The 18,517-nt window shown below is 36.7% G+C and overlaps 1 protein-coding gene across 5 annotated transcripts in view; it reads right to left on the bottom strand.

Annotated features, from left to right (window-relative positions):
• Nucleotides 1-18,517, bottom strand: part of LOC121367810 (mediator of RNA polymerase II transcription subunit 15-like) — a 44,145-nt gene extending 25,628 nt beyond the window's left edge. The window contains exons 1-2 of one of the 5 annotated variants that reach the window (XM_041492190.1): nucleotides 18,456-18,517; nucleotides 3,785-3,981 (exon numbers count right to left, since the gene is read on the bottom strand). In XM_041492190.1, coding sequence (XP_041348124.1) covers nucleotides 3,785-3,864 — 80 coding nt within the window. In that variant the 5' untranslated portion in view covers nucleotides 3,865-3,981; nucleotides 18,456-18,517. The other 4 variants (XM_041492193.1, XM_041492192.1, XM_041492194.1 and 1 more) reach the window with 4 other exon arrangements.

An 18,517-nucleotide genomic window follows, 5' to 3' on the forward strand; every position in this document is an offset into this window, starting at 1 on the left:
CGTGTGTGTGAACTGTTGCTATTCTGATATATAAATTGGTTTTTTTAAAAGAGTTAAAAGTACATGTATCAGGGACATAGGCTTGTGTGTGTGTGCGTATGCGAGTGTGAGTGTGTGAGCGTATGAGAGTGTGTGTATGTGTGTGTGTAAGTGTGTGTGTGTGAGTATGAGTGTGTGTGTGTGCAAGTATGTTTAAGTGCGAGTGTGTGTGTGTGTGTACGGTTGTGTGTGTGTGTGTGTGTGTGTTGGGTATATGTGTGTCTGTGTGTGTGTGTGCATGCATGTGTGTGTGCATGCGTGCATGTTGGGTATGTGTGTGTTGGGTATGTGTGTGCGTGCATGTGTGTGTGTGTGTGCATGTGTGTTGGGTATGTGTGTGTGCGTGTGTGTGTTAAAACAATACCAGGTTATTCATATAGGTGTTCAGGAAAAATGTAGATAAAAGTGTCTACTCGGTTCATATTCAAATTCCCCATGTCCAGATCAAGTTATGCCCCTGTATACATTTATAAATCTGATAAGAAAGAAACCAAGTGCCAGCAAACTTCAGTGATAGTTTACAAATAATGACTGGATCGGAACCCAAGAACTGTTGCAATTCCAATAAAAAAAGAAATCACCATACAAATACAATACAAATAATCTTTGTAAGAAAGAAAACAAGGACCATGGAACTTTATTCATAGTTTATAAATGACTGGAACTGATGCTTTAAAGTAAATGTTCCAATTTTTTAGTTCAAAAGATATGTATGTATATTTACAATTATGATAAGAAAAACCCCCAGCATGAACAGATTTTACTGTAATGGTTTATAAGATTTTTTTTTCTTCTTTTGTGTAATATATTTCCGTAGTGGTTGCCAATCCTCACCCACCCCCACCATTAAATTTCACCATTCCTAGAACAGTACTTATTCATAAAACCACACACACACACTTTACACCTAGTGCTTCATACTATACAGATATTGTCACGGTTCAGAGACCACGACAATAAGAACCACATGACCATTCTGACCACTATATACTTGTCACACATGAACGACTATTACTATATGAAAAGATATAAAATCTGTCTGGGATGGGTAGTGAAGTGATTCAGTTAATGATGCCTATTGTCATTTTCTATTATAATACGGTCTCCGTCCTTATTGATTTTATACAAACACGCACACAAAAACTAAGCTTATTCGACGTAGTTTCACAAGACCTACCCTGATGACATGCTTAATGGGTGTACGGGTATGTGACTCAGATTTTATCTCAATCTAGGGCATTGCTGACCTATTTTACTTTCTTTAAAAATGTAAATTATTCACGTCAAGACAATGGTGTCTTTCACACTGGGAAACTTAGAACCTAAACTAAATTTTTGAAGCGAGACTAAAATTCTGCTGTAAAATATTATTATGAGTATATCATTTCAGAGAAAGAGTGGATGGTAGGGTATAGAATTTTGTTTACATTTCTGTAACAATAACAGTGATTGGTTAAATGGACAAAGAAACAACAATCAATGCTAACATGATACTGTGAAAATAACTGGTTATATATAGGAAACATGGTACCAAATGTTGTTAATGTTATATCTGAATGTTATTTCTGAAATCTTATACTGAGGAAAGAGACGGGGTTGTTAATGCCACGTCCATACACTGTTTCAGTAGTTGCAATTTAGTGTCTATTTGTTATGAATACATCTAAAATGAATGATGATTTCACAACTTCAGTTAAGCAGTTAAAGTTTGCTTACAACACCACAAGAGGTCATTGACTAATTACTCATGGACCACTGGATGTCAAACACTCAGTAACTGTGACACAGTCTTCTGAAAAAAACTCTCTTACATTTCTTCATTAGCAGCAGGGGTGGAACACAGCCCAGTGGTAAGGCTTACAACACCACAAGAGGTCATTGACTAATTACTCATGGACCACTGGATGTCAAACACTCAGTAACTGTGACACAGTCTTCTGAAAAAAACTCTTTACTTTTTTTCATTAGCAGCAGGGGCGGGACATAGCCCAGTGGTAAGGCACTCGCTCGATGCGCGGTCGGTGTGGGATCGATCCCCGTCGGTGGGTCCATTTGGCTATCTCTCGTTCCAGCCAGTGTATGATGACTGGTATATTAAAGGCCATGGTATGTACTACCCTGTCTGTGGGATGGTGCAAGAGTAGCCCATGAAGTGGCAACAGCGGATATCCTCTCTCAATATCTGCGTGGTTCTTAACCATATGTCTGACGCCATATAACCGTAAATAAAATGTGTTGAGTGTGTCGTTAAATAAACTATTTCTTTCTTTCATTAGCAGCAAGAGATCACTTATAACCACTTATCCACAAACAGGACAGAACATGCCACATCCTTTAGTACACCAGCCGTGGGCACTGGTAGGGATGAGAATAATCTAACAGATCTATGAAAAGCTTCAATCCTGTGACTCACATACCTCAGTCAAGAGCTCTAACAATTTATCCCCCCCCCCCCCCCCCCCCCCCCCGTTAAACAAACTAGGCTACTGAGTGCAGCACTAGGATTATAAATATTACATATAATTTCAGGTTCAAGAGTCATTCAAGAAAAAGAAACTAATCAAAGAGTGTGAAAAAAAATATATATATAGAAGCATGGTTGTTACTTACCTACATGTAATTCAGTCATAGTTTTTACTAAACAATGTAGGCCTAGTTATAACAAAAGACAGATTTCTTATCTGAATCAAATTCACTCAGTTGTCATGAATGACCTGCTTATTTTACCTGTCATTTATAAAACATTATCACCTGCAGAATGTCACTGGGCTATGTCAGGTCAGACTTGTAAAATTTTAAAAGTCTGGGATTAGCTTCCACAATGTCTGGAGACGTTAACATCATGGAAACATGCACCATTCAAACAGCATCAAGTCTTGAAACTGACAGACATCAAGAGGAAACTGCCACTCAAAATACACAGTATGCTTTCTGATAAGCAATTTCAAAAGCAGCTTTTTACTTTCCAATACTATTTGAAAGCAGAGTACAACTATTCAGATTAAGAAATTACTAATTAGAACCAAATATGTCAACATTAGATTAACCACTATTAAACACGGGCTTAGGAAGGTGCCAAAACGTGTGTGTGTGTGTGGGGGGGGGGGGGGGGAGAGGCACACACACACACACACACACACAAACACACACACACACGTACATGTGTTAATACATGTATAAATATACTAGAAAACATTGCTTCTGCTACAAAGTGGGGGACACATGTCCCTCCCCTCCCCCCCTCCCCCTGAAAGCTTTTTAATCACAAGCTCAGGTTGTCACTCTATAAGGTAGTACTAAACTAAATAACTTCCGGCTGGGTCAAAGTTTGAGGTGCACCCAACTTTTAATAGTGAAGTGAACACCACAAGTCCTGTGATTGGTGATACATGTGAGTGTGTTGGTTGTAAAAAAAATAGTTTCATCTGGGCAAAAGATATATACAATTTTATTTCATCTAGTACCACGGTGTCACGTAGCCTTGTGCTTGAAACATGTATGGGGTACCTGTAAAAAAAAGTACTTGAAATGAGCAGCTTGACCCCCAATTTTTTCTAATTCACTTTAAGGGTGAGGGGTGGTAGTATTTATATTTGTGATGTTTATGTCGATTGATATGCTGCAGGTAGGAGTTTTTAGCAACATATGTTACTATTGTCGTCTATGGGATTTGATTTGGTATTATATCAGTTCGGTTCACAAACAAACCTCTCCATCAACCCCCACCCTAAACTTCTGTACTTACATCTGTGCTACTATTCTCTCCCTGAAGATTTTATCTATCCACTCTGCCGTATCGTCTGAATGTCCTAATGAAAATGCCATCACAAAGTCTGTTCATTCACGTATATCCAAACTAAAAGTGTAAAGATTTAACCTCCTCCAAGAAACTCAGTGGAACGTCTTCTGATTAGTATATAACCCAGTACTGGTAAATCTCCTCTGAAAAGAAATAAAATAATTAAAATTATAAAATGTTATGTTAAAATACATACAAGTAAGTACTTTTAAACTTTTATATTCATCTGTTTCAACTGGCCATTTTACAATTTTTATAGCTTATCTAATATTAACATGCCTGTACTGTTATGAAGGACACTGTTTAAGAGGGTCTCTTGTGATACTCCTTGGGATGACCAGGTCCTAGCTTAAAGGTAATTCCATGTCAAATCATTTAACCTCATATTTCGCAAACTATTGATTGTTCACTTACTTGTAGTCAGGTACAAATATGTGTATGGTTATTCGACAAAATTATACACCGTCAAATTTCACGCAATGCTTCATACTTCTGTATTGAACCAATTCTGTTTTAAAATATGACTTTTCTTCAATCCAATATTTTTATTTCTGCTTACCCGAATGTGAACTTAACAGAATGAACTCAAAGTCACATGAGTCTTGAGTTGTTTAACCATCCTGAAAAGCCCACACAGACTTTTATTACAATAACCTGGGTGAATTCCCAGCTGACGAATATATACGTACCTGCAATGACACATTCAATTTTTATCCAGGTCAAAACTGCTTTCACAAGGTGTGTCTACAGGTATACAAAACGTAGCAAGACACATTCACCTATTGACTGACACAGATATTATGTAACTGTGTTAAAGGGAAAACAGAAAAGGAGTTCATTATTGGTACTTACAGGGGATGATTTAAGGGGTGTGGTGATATGCAGGTCTGGTCCCCTAGTTCATCTTGATTAAAGTACTGACAATTTCATCTTCACATTTAAATGTATCTCGTGTAAACACCGGATGCTTTAGATTATTAAGGTTAAAGAAGCACTCCACTGACCCAGTGGACCTCAGTGTCAATACATGTTTATCCTTTTTAGGATTTTTCACACAAACTCTCCAAAATCCTAGATCCACCCTTGACTTACATGTTCCAGTGTATAAGTTTTTTTAATGTATATACATGGCCTTATATACAATAAAAAATTGAACTGACTGCTGGGCTTCTAGAAAAATTTTTTAATTCACTAGCCATGGGATCAGTGATTTCAAAAATTTACTAGCCAGGATTAAAAATTCACTAGCCCTACTTTACTTTAACTTTAATACAATTTTACTAAATAATAGTAATAATCAGATGTCACCTAAAGAGGGAGATAGAGCTTAAAAAACACTAACATTGGGGGTTGGGGTGGGGTCTGGATATTCATATTTACAAAATAGAATAAACTGCAACATTTGACCAACAAATTTCACTAGCCATCGGGCATGACAATAGTAGTTATTTACTAGCCCAACATTGAATATCACTAGACATGGCAGTGGGGCTACCATAATCTAGAAGCCCTGTGACTATATACCAGTATATGAAGGATTTGATGTCCTCTGATGTATTATCCGACTCACTTACACCCACTGCATTACTGACCACAAAGAAAGTCTCTATGTTACAACATATACATTTCTTTTGATCACCGACAGCCGGAAATAACGTACAGTATGATATAATCAACATGAAAGCAATCGGCTTGTTTAGCAAGTCCATACAGCTTCACAAACCAGTTTTCATATACTACATGCACCAAGTTGAATGTTTTCATATACCAAAAGTTAATCTGAATAAATGCAGGTTAATGTTTTGCAATTATTCTTATAAGATACCATTTAGTCCATACGGTTATGACCATAAATAATACATGGTTAAAATTATAAGGCAGAATACTAAATGCATGCAGTTGGAATATTTTCATATACCAAGGTTAATCTGAATAAATCAGGAAACATTCTGTTGAGTATCACATCACAATTCGTAAACAAGTTCCAGAGATTGCTATACAATTATAAAACATTAAACAGTAGTTGCTAATCAATTTACAATTGACAACAAATATCACAAATCAAGATTTAAAAAAAAAAAACTTCCCTGTAAATACAGGTAAATGTTTTACATTTATTCTCAAGTGATATCACTTAGTCCATAAGGTTATGACCTTAAATAATACAAACTTAAAATTATAATGTGGCCGAAATTACAAAGCCTGTTTTTCTTTTAAATGCATGTTTAAGCATGGTAAGACAAAAACAGCAAACTGTAAATTCGGCCCATGTTGTTCACTGTATGCTATCTCCAAGTACTGACTAACAGTGACACAAAATGCCTCAAATAATTTTATTTTTTCTTCAGCTATGTTTATTTTTCTTTCATTTTATCCATTTCCCTATCCTTCCTTCTACCCAGTATATGTAATTATAAATAATAATTCAAAACAGCCACAATATTTATCTCCCAAATCTTACAAAATAGTTGAAATTGATATGCATTTAGCAGCCAATTTTTTATACTTCATACCAGCCTCTATATTAAACAATTTTTATCAATAATTTCAATTCTATCTGACATAATAAGAAAAGGAAAACTTGTATATTGTTTAGTTGACAGGCCTCTGAAAATTTGCAAGAACAACAATTTTATTCGCACTTCGCTTGTGTAAGTCTAGTTTTGTTTAAGCATTAAATTTAAGACATTATTTACACGGTCATGACAGGTTACACTAAAACAAAATAGGTTACCTGAATTTGTCTATGGTTTACTCAATTTTTAATTCTCAAGGCCTGAGTTGAGACTGGAATGGGACATGGACAAATCCAGATGAAAGGGGGAAGGTAGGTGTTTGAACAGGCTATACCCATCAGTACGTCACCTGTGGGCTATAATCTCTGAAATCACCTAACATACATGTACTTTGAAATGACTGTTCCAGACAATTTTCCGACACTTCCTGTTGTGGTTGTTTAACCTGACTGTACTGAATACATGACAACAACTATTCTATCCTGGATGTTATTGATCAGGTTAAGCAGTTTGATATTGCAACTGTATTATTATAATTTTGCACACTCTGATGGTATCCGGTGCTCTTTGAAAAAACAGCAATTTCCCTACATTACAGCTACTATCACGGGGAGACAAATGATGGGATTCATATATAATTACGTATTTATGTACGACTTGTATTTCCTTCATGATTTATGTTGTGTTGTTTGTAATTATAAGAATTTTTTTTGTAATTATTTTCCGAATTTATTGATGACTGTTTATTGATGACAATTTGTGACTGTTGTACATCAATAAATTCACAAAAAATTACAAACAATTCTTATATAAAACATCTTGTGCTGTAGTAGTCTATATGGTGGCAGGTGTCTTCTCTTGCTTATCGACACCGAGTGTCACAATAACCAAGATGTCAGATACCAAATAGTAGACATGCAGTTTTCAAAAAATGTGCTGAAATGTCACACATTTTCTTTCCTTTCCTACTGATAGCCGGTGCTCTTTTAAAAAGAACAATTTCCCAGTACAAAATAACCTTTATTAAACAAGCACCTACCTCCAGAGGCCTACAAGAATGTTCGAGTGTTTAAAAATAGAACATCTAATAATTATTTGCTTACAGAAATGTTTGCTAATGTTGTCGTAACCTAGTGAATACAACGAAGCAAACTATTCCATTGATTTATTCATCTGACCAGTTATTACACACAAGTATAAACTGTTACAGTACACATAATATATTCACTGGTCTGAAGACATAAAATCCCCCCACCCCCACCGAAAGAGATGAATAAATTATTCCAATCACTGTAAACAATTGCTGATAAAAGTACGGGGCCCTACCTGACAGTGTTAATAACGAACCATCCGGTGACAAAAGCTCAGGTTTTATGATTCTAGTACTCCAAAACCGTGACCATACGAGAACACTGAGAACACTGACTCCAGCTCATGCAGGGCAGTAGCAGTGTACCAGTGGTGTTAACAATTACTGTGTCCCGTGCGGACCTTGTTGGCCCAGTAACTGAATGTGGAGCTGCTTGAGTTGGTAATGACTGAGATCGAGTTGGAGAAAGATCAATACTCGCTGGTGACATGTTTTAAACTGTGTTAGCTGCTGCATATACATACAATTTGGACACCAAAATGATGCCCAAGCTGGCCTCAGCACTTGGTGTTGTGGTTATGCTATCGGAATTAAGGCCGGTAGGTACTGGGTTCACATCCTTGTATCAGCTCCCACCCAAGAAAAGGTTAATACTCGCTGGCGACATGTTTTAAACTGTGTTAGCTACTGCTTATATACATAAAATTGGACACCAAAAAGATGCCCAAGCTGGCTTCAGCACTTGGTGTAGTGGTTAAGATATCGGACTGAAGTTTGGTAGATACTGGGTTCATATCCCTGTACCAGCTCCCAATTGTTGACAACATACATACATACCACTGAACACCAGCGCTTGGTGTACTGGTTAAAATATTGGACTGAAGGCTGGTAGGTACTGGGTTCATACCCATATACCAGCTCGCGCTTCTTGGCAACATGTTTTAAACTGTGTTAACTACTATACATACATACAACTGAACACCAAAACAATGCCTAAACTGGCCTCTGCACTTGACATAGCACACTTGGTTTAGATATTGGACTGAAGGCTAGTAGGTACTGGGTTCATACCCCTGTACCAGCTCCCATCAGGTAAATATTGATACTTGCTGACATGTTTTTAACTGTTAACTACATGTACTATATAAAACAAAGCATCAAAAAGATGTCCAAACTGGCCTCAGCATTTGGTGTAGTGGTTAAAATATCAGACTGAAGGCTGGTAGGTACTGGGTTCACATCCCTTTACCAGCTCCCACCCAGGGAAAGATTAATACTTGCTGACACGTTTTAAAGTGTATTGGCTACTACATCATACACATACAAATGAACACCAAAAAGATGTCCAAACTGGCCTCAGCACTTGATGTAGAGGGGTTAAGATATTGGACTTAAGGGTGGTAGGTACTATGTTCATATTCCTGTACTGGCTCTCACCCAGGGAAAAAACAATACTCAGTAAAAATGTGTTTTATTAAATTAAACTGCCATGTACAAATGTACAAATGAACATTAAAAAGATGTTCACAACTGTTTAAAACTGTCTTGCTGTCAGTAAAATATATCATTTGAAATTACATCGCCAGAAGGTAAATTCCACAAATAACAAGTTGCTCTAGTGATAATTTTACTGCATTTTTTAAGATTGTCAACAAGTACATGTGTAAAGGTATACATAGAGCATGGAGTGTTACTGGACTCATTCTGCACACTGAATGTGCAGTTTGTTCACCACTGTTGACAACTTTATAAGCATGAGAATTAAAAGGAATGTCTGTTCAATGGCGACATAGCAAACTTAGCACATTGGTTATTAGTGGATTTTTCAGTGTTAAGACAGAAAATCCACTCCAGCCACACAAACCTCATGAATGATCACAAAACCACACCATTAATGTTTTGCTGCATAAATTAACACTAAACTGCATTCTTCAGTTGAATAGAGACTAATAATTAGCAGACCTGATATGACGAGTATTGAGGGAGTGATTAATTGCTCCAGTAACTTAGATTACATATATTACCACACTGATACCATACAAATTCACATGCTAAGAGCAGCTACTGGACTGAACTAGTGATTAACGTGCACATTCAGAGCAAGCTGTTGTAGCACACGCCTATGTTGGACACAGGTTTTTCTCTGTCCAAGATAGGAAAGGTGGGGGGAGGGTGGAGGAGGCCAGCTACAAAATACTTTCCTTTAAGTAGTCTTACGGGAGTGAGGGGCAGCAGAAGGAAAACTCTATTAACGTGCCAATATCTACTGAAGGTTCCTGAGGCACATCCATCCTGGGCACGAGTTCTGATTTGTGCCAGATCTCCTGTCTAGGGGCAGCGAGTGAAGGTGCTCTTTAAATAGCAAAGTCTGGAGTATGTTCACAGATGGGAACTACACTAGAGCATCGAGTGTAAGCTCTCTTTAAATAGCAAAGTCTGGAGTATGTTCACAGATGGGAACTACACTAGAGCAGCGAGCTCTCTTTAAATGGCTCTCTTTAAATGGCAGTCTGGAGTATGTTCACAGATGGGAACTACACTAGAGCAGCGAGTGTAAGCTCTCTTTAAATGGCAAAGTCTGGAGTATGTTCACAGATGGGAACTACACTAGAGCAGCGAGTGTAAGCTCTCTTTAAATGGCAAAGTCTGGAGTATGTTCACAGATGGGAAATACACTAGAGCAGCGAGTGTAAGCTCTCTTTAAATGGCAAAGTCTGGAGTATGTTCACAGATGGGAAAGCAGCGAGTGTAAGCAAATGGCAAAGTCTGGAGTAGTTCACAGCTACACTAGAGCAGCGAGTGTAAGCTCTCTTTAAATGGCAAAGTCTGGAGTATGTTCACAGATGGGAACTACACTAGAGCAGCGAGTGTAAGCTCTCTTTAAATGGCAAAGTCTGGAGTATGTTCACAGATGGGAAATACACTAGAGCAGCGAGTGTAAGCTCTCTTTAAATGGCAAAGTCTGGAGTATGTTCACAGATGGGAACTACACTAGAGCAGCGAGTGTAAGCTCTCTTTAAATGGCAAAGTCTGGAGTATGTTCACAGATGGGAACTACACTAGAGCAGCGAGTGTAAGCTCTCTTTAAATGGCAAAGTCTGGAGTATGTTCACAGATGGGAACTACACTAGAGCAGCGAGTGTAAGCTCTCTTTAAATGGCAAAGTCTGGAGTATGTTCACAGATGGGAACTACACTAGAGCAGCGAGTGTAAGCTCTCTTTAAATGGCAAAGTCTGGAGTATGTTCACAGATGGGAACTACACTAGAGCAGCGAGTGTAAGCTCTCTTTAAATGGCAAAGTCTGGAGTATGTTCACAGATGGGAACTACACTAGAGCAGCGAGTGTAAGCTCTCTTTAAATGGCAAAGTCTGGAGTATGTTCACAGATGGGAACTACACTAGAGCAGCGAGTGAAAGCTCTCTTTAAATAGCAAAGTCTGGAGTATGTTCACAGATGGGAAATACACTAGAGCAGCGAGTGAAAGCTCTCTTTAAATGGCAAAGTCTGGAGTATGTTCACAGATGGGAACTACAGCATCACATGACCCATCACACCTCAGCTGAAGACTGTACCACTGATCTACATGTACATCCAGCTTCCCATTATTAAAGGGACATACCCTAGTTTCAACCTGTGAAAATCAACACTAAGTTTAGTTAATCCACAAACCTGTAACACATTTGGATAAGTTACAATTGAGTGAAATATGAGTCTGTGACTTTGAAATGGTGAAATACCCGCTAAAAATAGACTAAAACTGGACTCCATAGCTGTTACTTCTCAGACGCATGTGCATTTTTAAAAATATGAGAAATTCATTTTGTTATATTAAAAACACTAGGATGACCAAAAACACTTCGAATGTATGGAAATGGATAATCTAAACAATAAAATCTAAGTAAAGTATGATTTCAGTTATCAAAAACAGCTCTAATAGTAAAACTATGCCTTAGTGTTTAAAAACTAGGGTATATGTCCCTTTAAAGCATCAGTTGTATACCTTTTTAATTTTTATCTTAAATAATCCACAATGTTAAACAAAACAATGGGTTAATGATTAGTTGTTAACTGTTTGAAAGAAGTTGACGTAGTGACGTTATACTTCATCACTGAGCTGTGGGTTGGAGTTGGGGTCAGATATATATATATATATATATATATATATATATATACACACACACACACTACACCTCTACGTTAGTTTTGGTTACACAGACAATATTAACCTTATAAATAACTTTGTTTTGTTTAACAACACCACCAGAGCTTAATATTTAATCATCTTCTACTGGATGTCAAACATCAATAATTCTGACACAGAGTCTTCAAAGAAAACATGCTACATGTTTCCGTTACCAGCAAGGGATCTTTATATATGCACTTTCCCAGACGTAGCATTAGTGGTGTTCCAATGATTGATTATAATCAAAAATTGATCGGATTGGTTATTACGATGTGATGATCAATTATAAAAATCCATAATCGATTGTGTGGGAAAATGTTAACTGTATCTGTTCCTCCAGTTTAGATGATAAAATTGATGGAAATATACAGTGGTTTGATTTGTTTTCACCGGCCTCGGTGGCGTCGTGGCAGGCCATCGTTCTACAGGCTGGTAGGTACTGGGTTCGGATCCCAGTCGAGGCATGGGATTTTTAATCCAGATACAGACTCCAAACCCTGAGTGAGTGCTCCGCAAGGCTCAATGGGTAGGTGTAAACCACTTGCACCGACCAGTGATCCATAACTGGTACAACAAAGGCCATAGTTTGTGCTATCCTGCCTGTGGGAAGTGCAAATAAAAGATCCCTTGCTGCTAATCAGAAAAGTAGCCCATGTAGTGGCGACAGCGGGTTTCCTCTCAAAATCTATGTGGTCCTATACCATATGTCTGACGCCATATAACCGTAAATAAAATGTGTTGAGTGCGTCATTAAATAAAACATTTCTTTCTGATTTGTTTTCATGTGTACATAAAGAAAAATTATCTTAAATAGTTAATAAAGGTACAGTTAGCCATTTGCAGGGTGCACACACCAGTAGGTACATGGTCCTTATAATTCAAAGCCTTCTTATGGTCATGGCATTCTAACTGATTGAGTAATCGAAAGTTGATCGAATGGTGCCAACCGATTATAACCAATGATCGATGATGAAATCCCAACTGATTCCCATCACTACGTAGCATACAATGGGATTTCATAAACCAGTCATGGGCACCTGTATGGGATGGAAAAACAAACAAATGAGTCTGCCAAGGTGGTTCAAACCTATGACCCAAGCACCTGAAGGGAGCTCTCTACCCACAAAGCTAAATCTCAACCCAGGTTAAACTTATTTATGAAGTTATCAGTTATCAAATAACACAGGATAGTCTTACATCATGTTCTGACAAATAGTTATCAGTTATCGATTAACACAGGATAGTCTTACGTCATGTTGTGACAAACAGTCATCAGTTATCGAATAACACAGGATAGTCTCACGTCATGTTTTTTGACAAATAGTCATCAATTATCGAATAACACAGGATAGTCTCACGTCATGTTTTGACAAATAGTCATCAGTTATCGAACAACACAGGATAGTCTCATGTCATGTTTTGACAAATAGTCATCAGTTATCGAACAACACAGGATAGTCTCACGTCATGTTTTGACAAATAGTCATCAGTTATCGAATAACACAGGATAGTCTCACGTCATGTTTTGACAAACAGTCATCAGTTATCGAATAACACAGGATAGTCTCACGTCATGTTTTGACAAACAGTCATCAGTTATCGAATAACACAGGATAGTCTCACGTCATGTTTTGACAAACAGTCATCAGTTATCGAATAACACAGGATAGTCTCACGTCATGTTTTGACAAACAGTCATCAGTTATCGAATAACACAGGATAGTCTCACGTCATGTTTTGACAAATATATGTACACACCCTTATCCCTAGCCTGTACACACACACACACCATTTAAAACCAAATATTAGTTATAATGCTCCTCCTTAAAATTGTCACATAAGGCCTGAATTATTATCACAAAAAGGAAACATAACAAACAGAACTATTGATGTTCGCCGTATATAACCATAGTATACATATTTCTAGATCTAAGTATGTATTGATATGGTGTTTTCATATTCACATTATTTAATAACATCAAAATACGCCATTGTGACATGGCACTCACCTGCATCTTATAAACCTGAAAACAGTCTGGTTCAGCAAGTCAGACCGTCACATACTTTCAGCTCTCGGCTGTACCATACATTTATGGCCTGCAACAGCTGTTCATTCACCATGACGTATTCATAACAACAAACATCAATATTGTAATACAATTTTCTGATGACTTACTCATAAACTGTGGATCAGTGAAACCTGTTGACAATGCAGTAAAACATGTCTGCCTCCAAAACCTTTACTTAGTAATTTAATTAAATACTAAATTATTATTTAAGAAACAATTAATATTAACAAGTTTATATATATATTTTTTTTTTATTCTGCCATAAAAAGTTAAAGTTTGTTTTGTTTAATGACACCACTAGAGCACATTGGTTTATTAATTAATTTATATGTGCCATCCCACAGACAGGATAGCACATACCATGACCTTTGACATACCAGTCATAGTGCACTGTCTGGAACAAAAATCTGTCATAAGTAATATTTATACCTGTTACCGTAATCTGTTTACAACTGTCCTAGTCAAGTTAAGGCTATTCACTTGTGCTTACAATGATATATGATAATGTAATCCATTAATAGAAACTGACCATAGCAGATTAAGGTGTTTTAAGTAGCATTATTCTTGGTAAGGTAGTCAAACAATTAAGTTGGTCCCATAATCTGAAAAGCTCTCTTTTTTTTACAGCTTCAATATAATTGTCCAATATTATTGAATATAAATAATAAATGATGGTTGACCACAAACCATATAGCTATGCTTCAACCAATTTTAAAAAATTGCTGGAATATTTATGAAAAAGAATGGAAAAGTGACCAATTTATGCAAAATGATATTAGCTGAATTAAAAAAAATATATATAATAATTTTTAAAAATCCAAAAAAATAAATCAACTAGTTAGTTTTTTCTCTGCATTTTTATACATATTACTTCTAAAAGTATTTAAGTATATAATGTATATTTTACCAATCTGTATGCATAAAAAATTATCCAACTTTGCTACAGACAGAATAAGCTGAGTATACAAATTGTGACCCGTCTAGCACATGACATTGTGCCCATCTAGACATTGATCAGTGTTACCAGTAACAGTATGTTACATACACTTCACTAATATAGTCAAGTACTATAGTTGCTATTGTGTGGTAAGTTTGTCCGTGATTCTGAACAAATCTGTGTTAACAGTAACAGTATGTTACATACACTTCACTATTGTGACGTGGTATTGTGACATGTGATTCTGGTACTTGTACATGATTCACTAATGCATGTGAGGTACTTGTACTGATATGCTTGTCTGTGATTCTGAACAAATCTGTCTACTTATCAGGCATGCTGTCAAACCACTTCTCAACCCCAAATGAAACCTGTTTTGAGAGTCCACCATACATGTGTGTTATTAATACAGGTTGGTAAATGACACAAACATTGGAGCGCTGTCTGTAAAGTGTATGAATCATCATCTGATCACGGAAGATGCAGGGTCGAATCTGGACATCTTAGTATTCTTACCTTCAGCTATTTGGCTGATTTTATTTTAAAATATACTCATGACGTGCCATTCTTTTATTTACATATAATAGGGAAATGAGATTCAGAGTTTATTAGTCTCCTTCCTGTTCAACCGAAGGAGACTAAAGGTTTTATCTCTGTCCTTCTCTTTCTCAGTCTCTCTGCCTTTCCCACATATAGTTTTTCAGAGGGTTTTTTCACAATGATGTTGAGCTGAAATTTTGCATATAATCTTACCATGTACAGTTACAGATCAAGTTTGACTTTCTTAGCAATTAACCTATTTTTGACAGAGTTATGGACCTTGAACTTAAATATAAACATTTATTGGGCTTGCTAAATGTCATCACTTTGCCAGTAGTCTCAAAATGCTTGTTATACACCTGTAGTTGTGATTTTCTGTTGCATTACTATTAATAGTATTATATACTAAACAATATGTGATATAGGACAGAGAAGTGAGACTACAGATTTTAGTTCACATTGTTATATCACACAGTGTTCCTCAGCATTTCCTTCAAGACAGTACACAAAATAACTTTAAATTTCAAACCACAACCAAAAAAACCCCAACAACTTTAAATATTTGTTTTTAACTAACTTATATATGTACAAAGTTTAACCTTAGAACTCACTGTTTAAGGGGAGCTATCATTCTTGCTCCCCATCACTCCCCTGATACCAAAACAAGAAGATTAATTTTTATCTCCCATATTATATGAATGTATATGGTATCAATATGATAATTACCTTTCTGACATCCAATAGCCAATGTGTATTTTTGTGCTGGGGTGTCGTTCATTCAATATATCTTAAATGGCTCCCTATATTCTAAGTTGGGGAGCAATTAATCATTTGCGTCAATTTTGTTCATATTGAGATCTGATATCTTAGTCACCATCACAGCACACAGGCTGAGAAATGCTGTTCTATATATACTTAATACTTTCACCTCGACAGTGATTCACAAGCTACATACATAACTATGATAATCCAACAATAATAAATATACAGGTGGTAAATACTTGTCCCGGGAGACCTCAAACTGACCTCAGTTACCAAGTGAACGCATCTGTTACGACGTAAGCATCTCATATGTGTGAACACTGACCTGTTTTCACGTACAGATGCAAAGAGTCTTGAACAAACATCTTCTTCAAATATCTTCTGTCATTCGCAAATAATGCAACACCTCAGTGTAGAGACTACAAATTGTAGATGGTTAGGTCTGCAGTGTGCAGTGATTTAATTCATTAAACTGGTTTAAAGCTGTTAAAAATCCAAGATGGCTGATTTAAAAAAAAAAAAGATTAGGTTGCGTATTATGAAGGAACTGTTCTGAGTTTGTTGTCCTTATTAACGTGTTGTCCACTAACAGACATTTTAATGAATAAAGGTGCATATTCAATATATTTTTCTGCATAAAATATCAGTGGCAGTATATTAAATGTGTTTCTTATTATTCTAGTAATCATACTAGGTCAAACTTCATTTTACATTTTAATATATAACTTTTTTGTACATACAGAATTACTGGAAGACCAAGTCCAGTTTAGGCTACTTATAAACATTAGAACAACCAGAAACACAATGAATATGTACAGATACGGATATTCTAATTTTAGTTGTTAAAATACTGAAAACTGCACTGGTTTCACCCAAGATAATTTTGAAAGCACATTCAGTGGCAGTGGCGGACCCAGAAAATCCATTTAGGGGGGCCCCAGTGACATGAGGTGGAATGCCAAGGGAAATTTTGGGGGAGGTTTGGAAGGGGGATCATAAAAAAATTAAAATATATAATAAAATTATAACTATTGCAGAATTTAGGGGGTGTCCGGGCCTCTGTGCCCCCCCTCCCCCGTCACTAGGTCCGCCTCTGAGTGGAATAGCCAGTTACGTTTGATGGGGAGGGGGAACAGTCTGTTTACAGTAGGTTGTCGGGTGGAGAGGGGGTGATTATTTGTTAATTTATTCAATTAAACTAATGTTTGCCCATTCCCCACTTTGTGTATTGAATTTTCATGGTGATATTAGATTATGAAATATGAACATTATGTTGGTAAACCTAACACTAATATTCATAACATAAAAATTAAATTATTTTTCATAAACATTTATTATCGGGGAATGGGAGGAACTCTTGCCCTACTTTTAACCTTAAAATATATCTTGAACAGTAGGGGGAGATGCAAATAATGACATCTTGTTGTTCTATAAGCACTCCCACAAACAAATATAAGCATGACAGCGGAAAATCAACATGATTGAAAATAGAAATTGTTTTCAATCCCGCAATGATTGAATGAATCTTGATGAAGACCTTCAATGAAGACTTCGTCAACCAGTACACTAGCCCGAGTACTCTGACTGTAAGAGAGCTAGAAGGACATTTGGACATAAATACGCTCTCATTACAGTCAGAGACCAAGCTATGTATTTTTTGGGCAATTCCCGACAACCAAATAGTTGGCAAGAATGTGGGTGCTGTTGGGTTTCTTTCTGTAGTGTGTGTATTAGTGATTAATATGTGGATTTTTTTTAATTAATTAACTCGAAAATGATCGATGTAAAAGTATTTAACGTCAAACATAGGATTGTTGTGATATTAGAGAGCGAAATCTTTGCCAACTTTTTGGTTGTCGGGAATTGCCAAAAAAATACATAGCTTGGTCTCGGACTGTAATGATAGGTATTTATGTCCAAATGGCCGTCTAGCTCTCTTACAGTCAGCGTACTCGGGCTACCAGTACACATCTTCTATCCAGAACACAATGGGTTAAATTCGTATTGGGTATACCGCGTAAAAATAAACTGCAACCTACTATCACTTCAACAATTGCATTCACATTACAAAGAGGCCCAGTCACTGTGACCAAACGTTTGTGGATTCAAATTTATTCGTCCTGGAATCGATATAAACCTAATTACATATAAAAACAACGGTGTGGGGCGGGGAAGATGAGAGAGATACTCTCCTCAAAAATAAATAATCAAATAATATTCGGCCACGATATACCAATGCCGGTAGTCACAGCCACTCGGCCGTTGAAAACTGAACCATACCTGCCTGAACAGGTGCGAGTGTTTGTGTTCTTACCGCCGGTACTTACCGGACTCATTTCAATTTACAGTAGCCAGTCGCCAAACCAGCGACGATCGTTTGAAAACTAAACCGCTTTTTACTTACACTTTCCATTACAGCCAGATATAAAATGAAATAGTTAATGTTGTTACTAGTACTTACGTTTTTCAGTATATACACGAAAATTGTAGAATATATTCAAAAAATAATCTGACTTACCTGCTGAACGTTTGAAGTTTCCGCGGCACCTTTCAATCAGACACGCATGGATTAACTTTACG

Source organism: Gigantopelta aegis, chromosome 3 (assembly GCF_016097555.1).
Source record: "Gigantopelta aegis isolate Gae_Host chromosome 3, Gae_host_genome, whole genome shotgun sequence".
Classification (NCBI taxonomy): domain Eukaryota; kingdom Metazoa; phylum Mollusca; class Gastropoda; order Neomphalida; family Peltospiridae; genus Gigantopelta; species Gigantopelta aegis.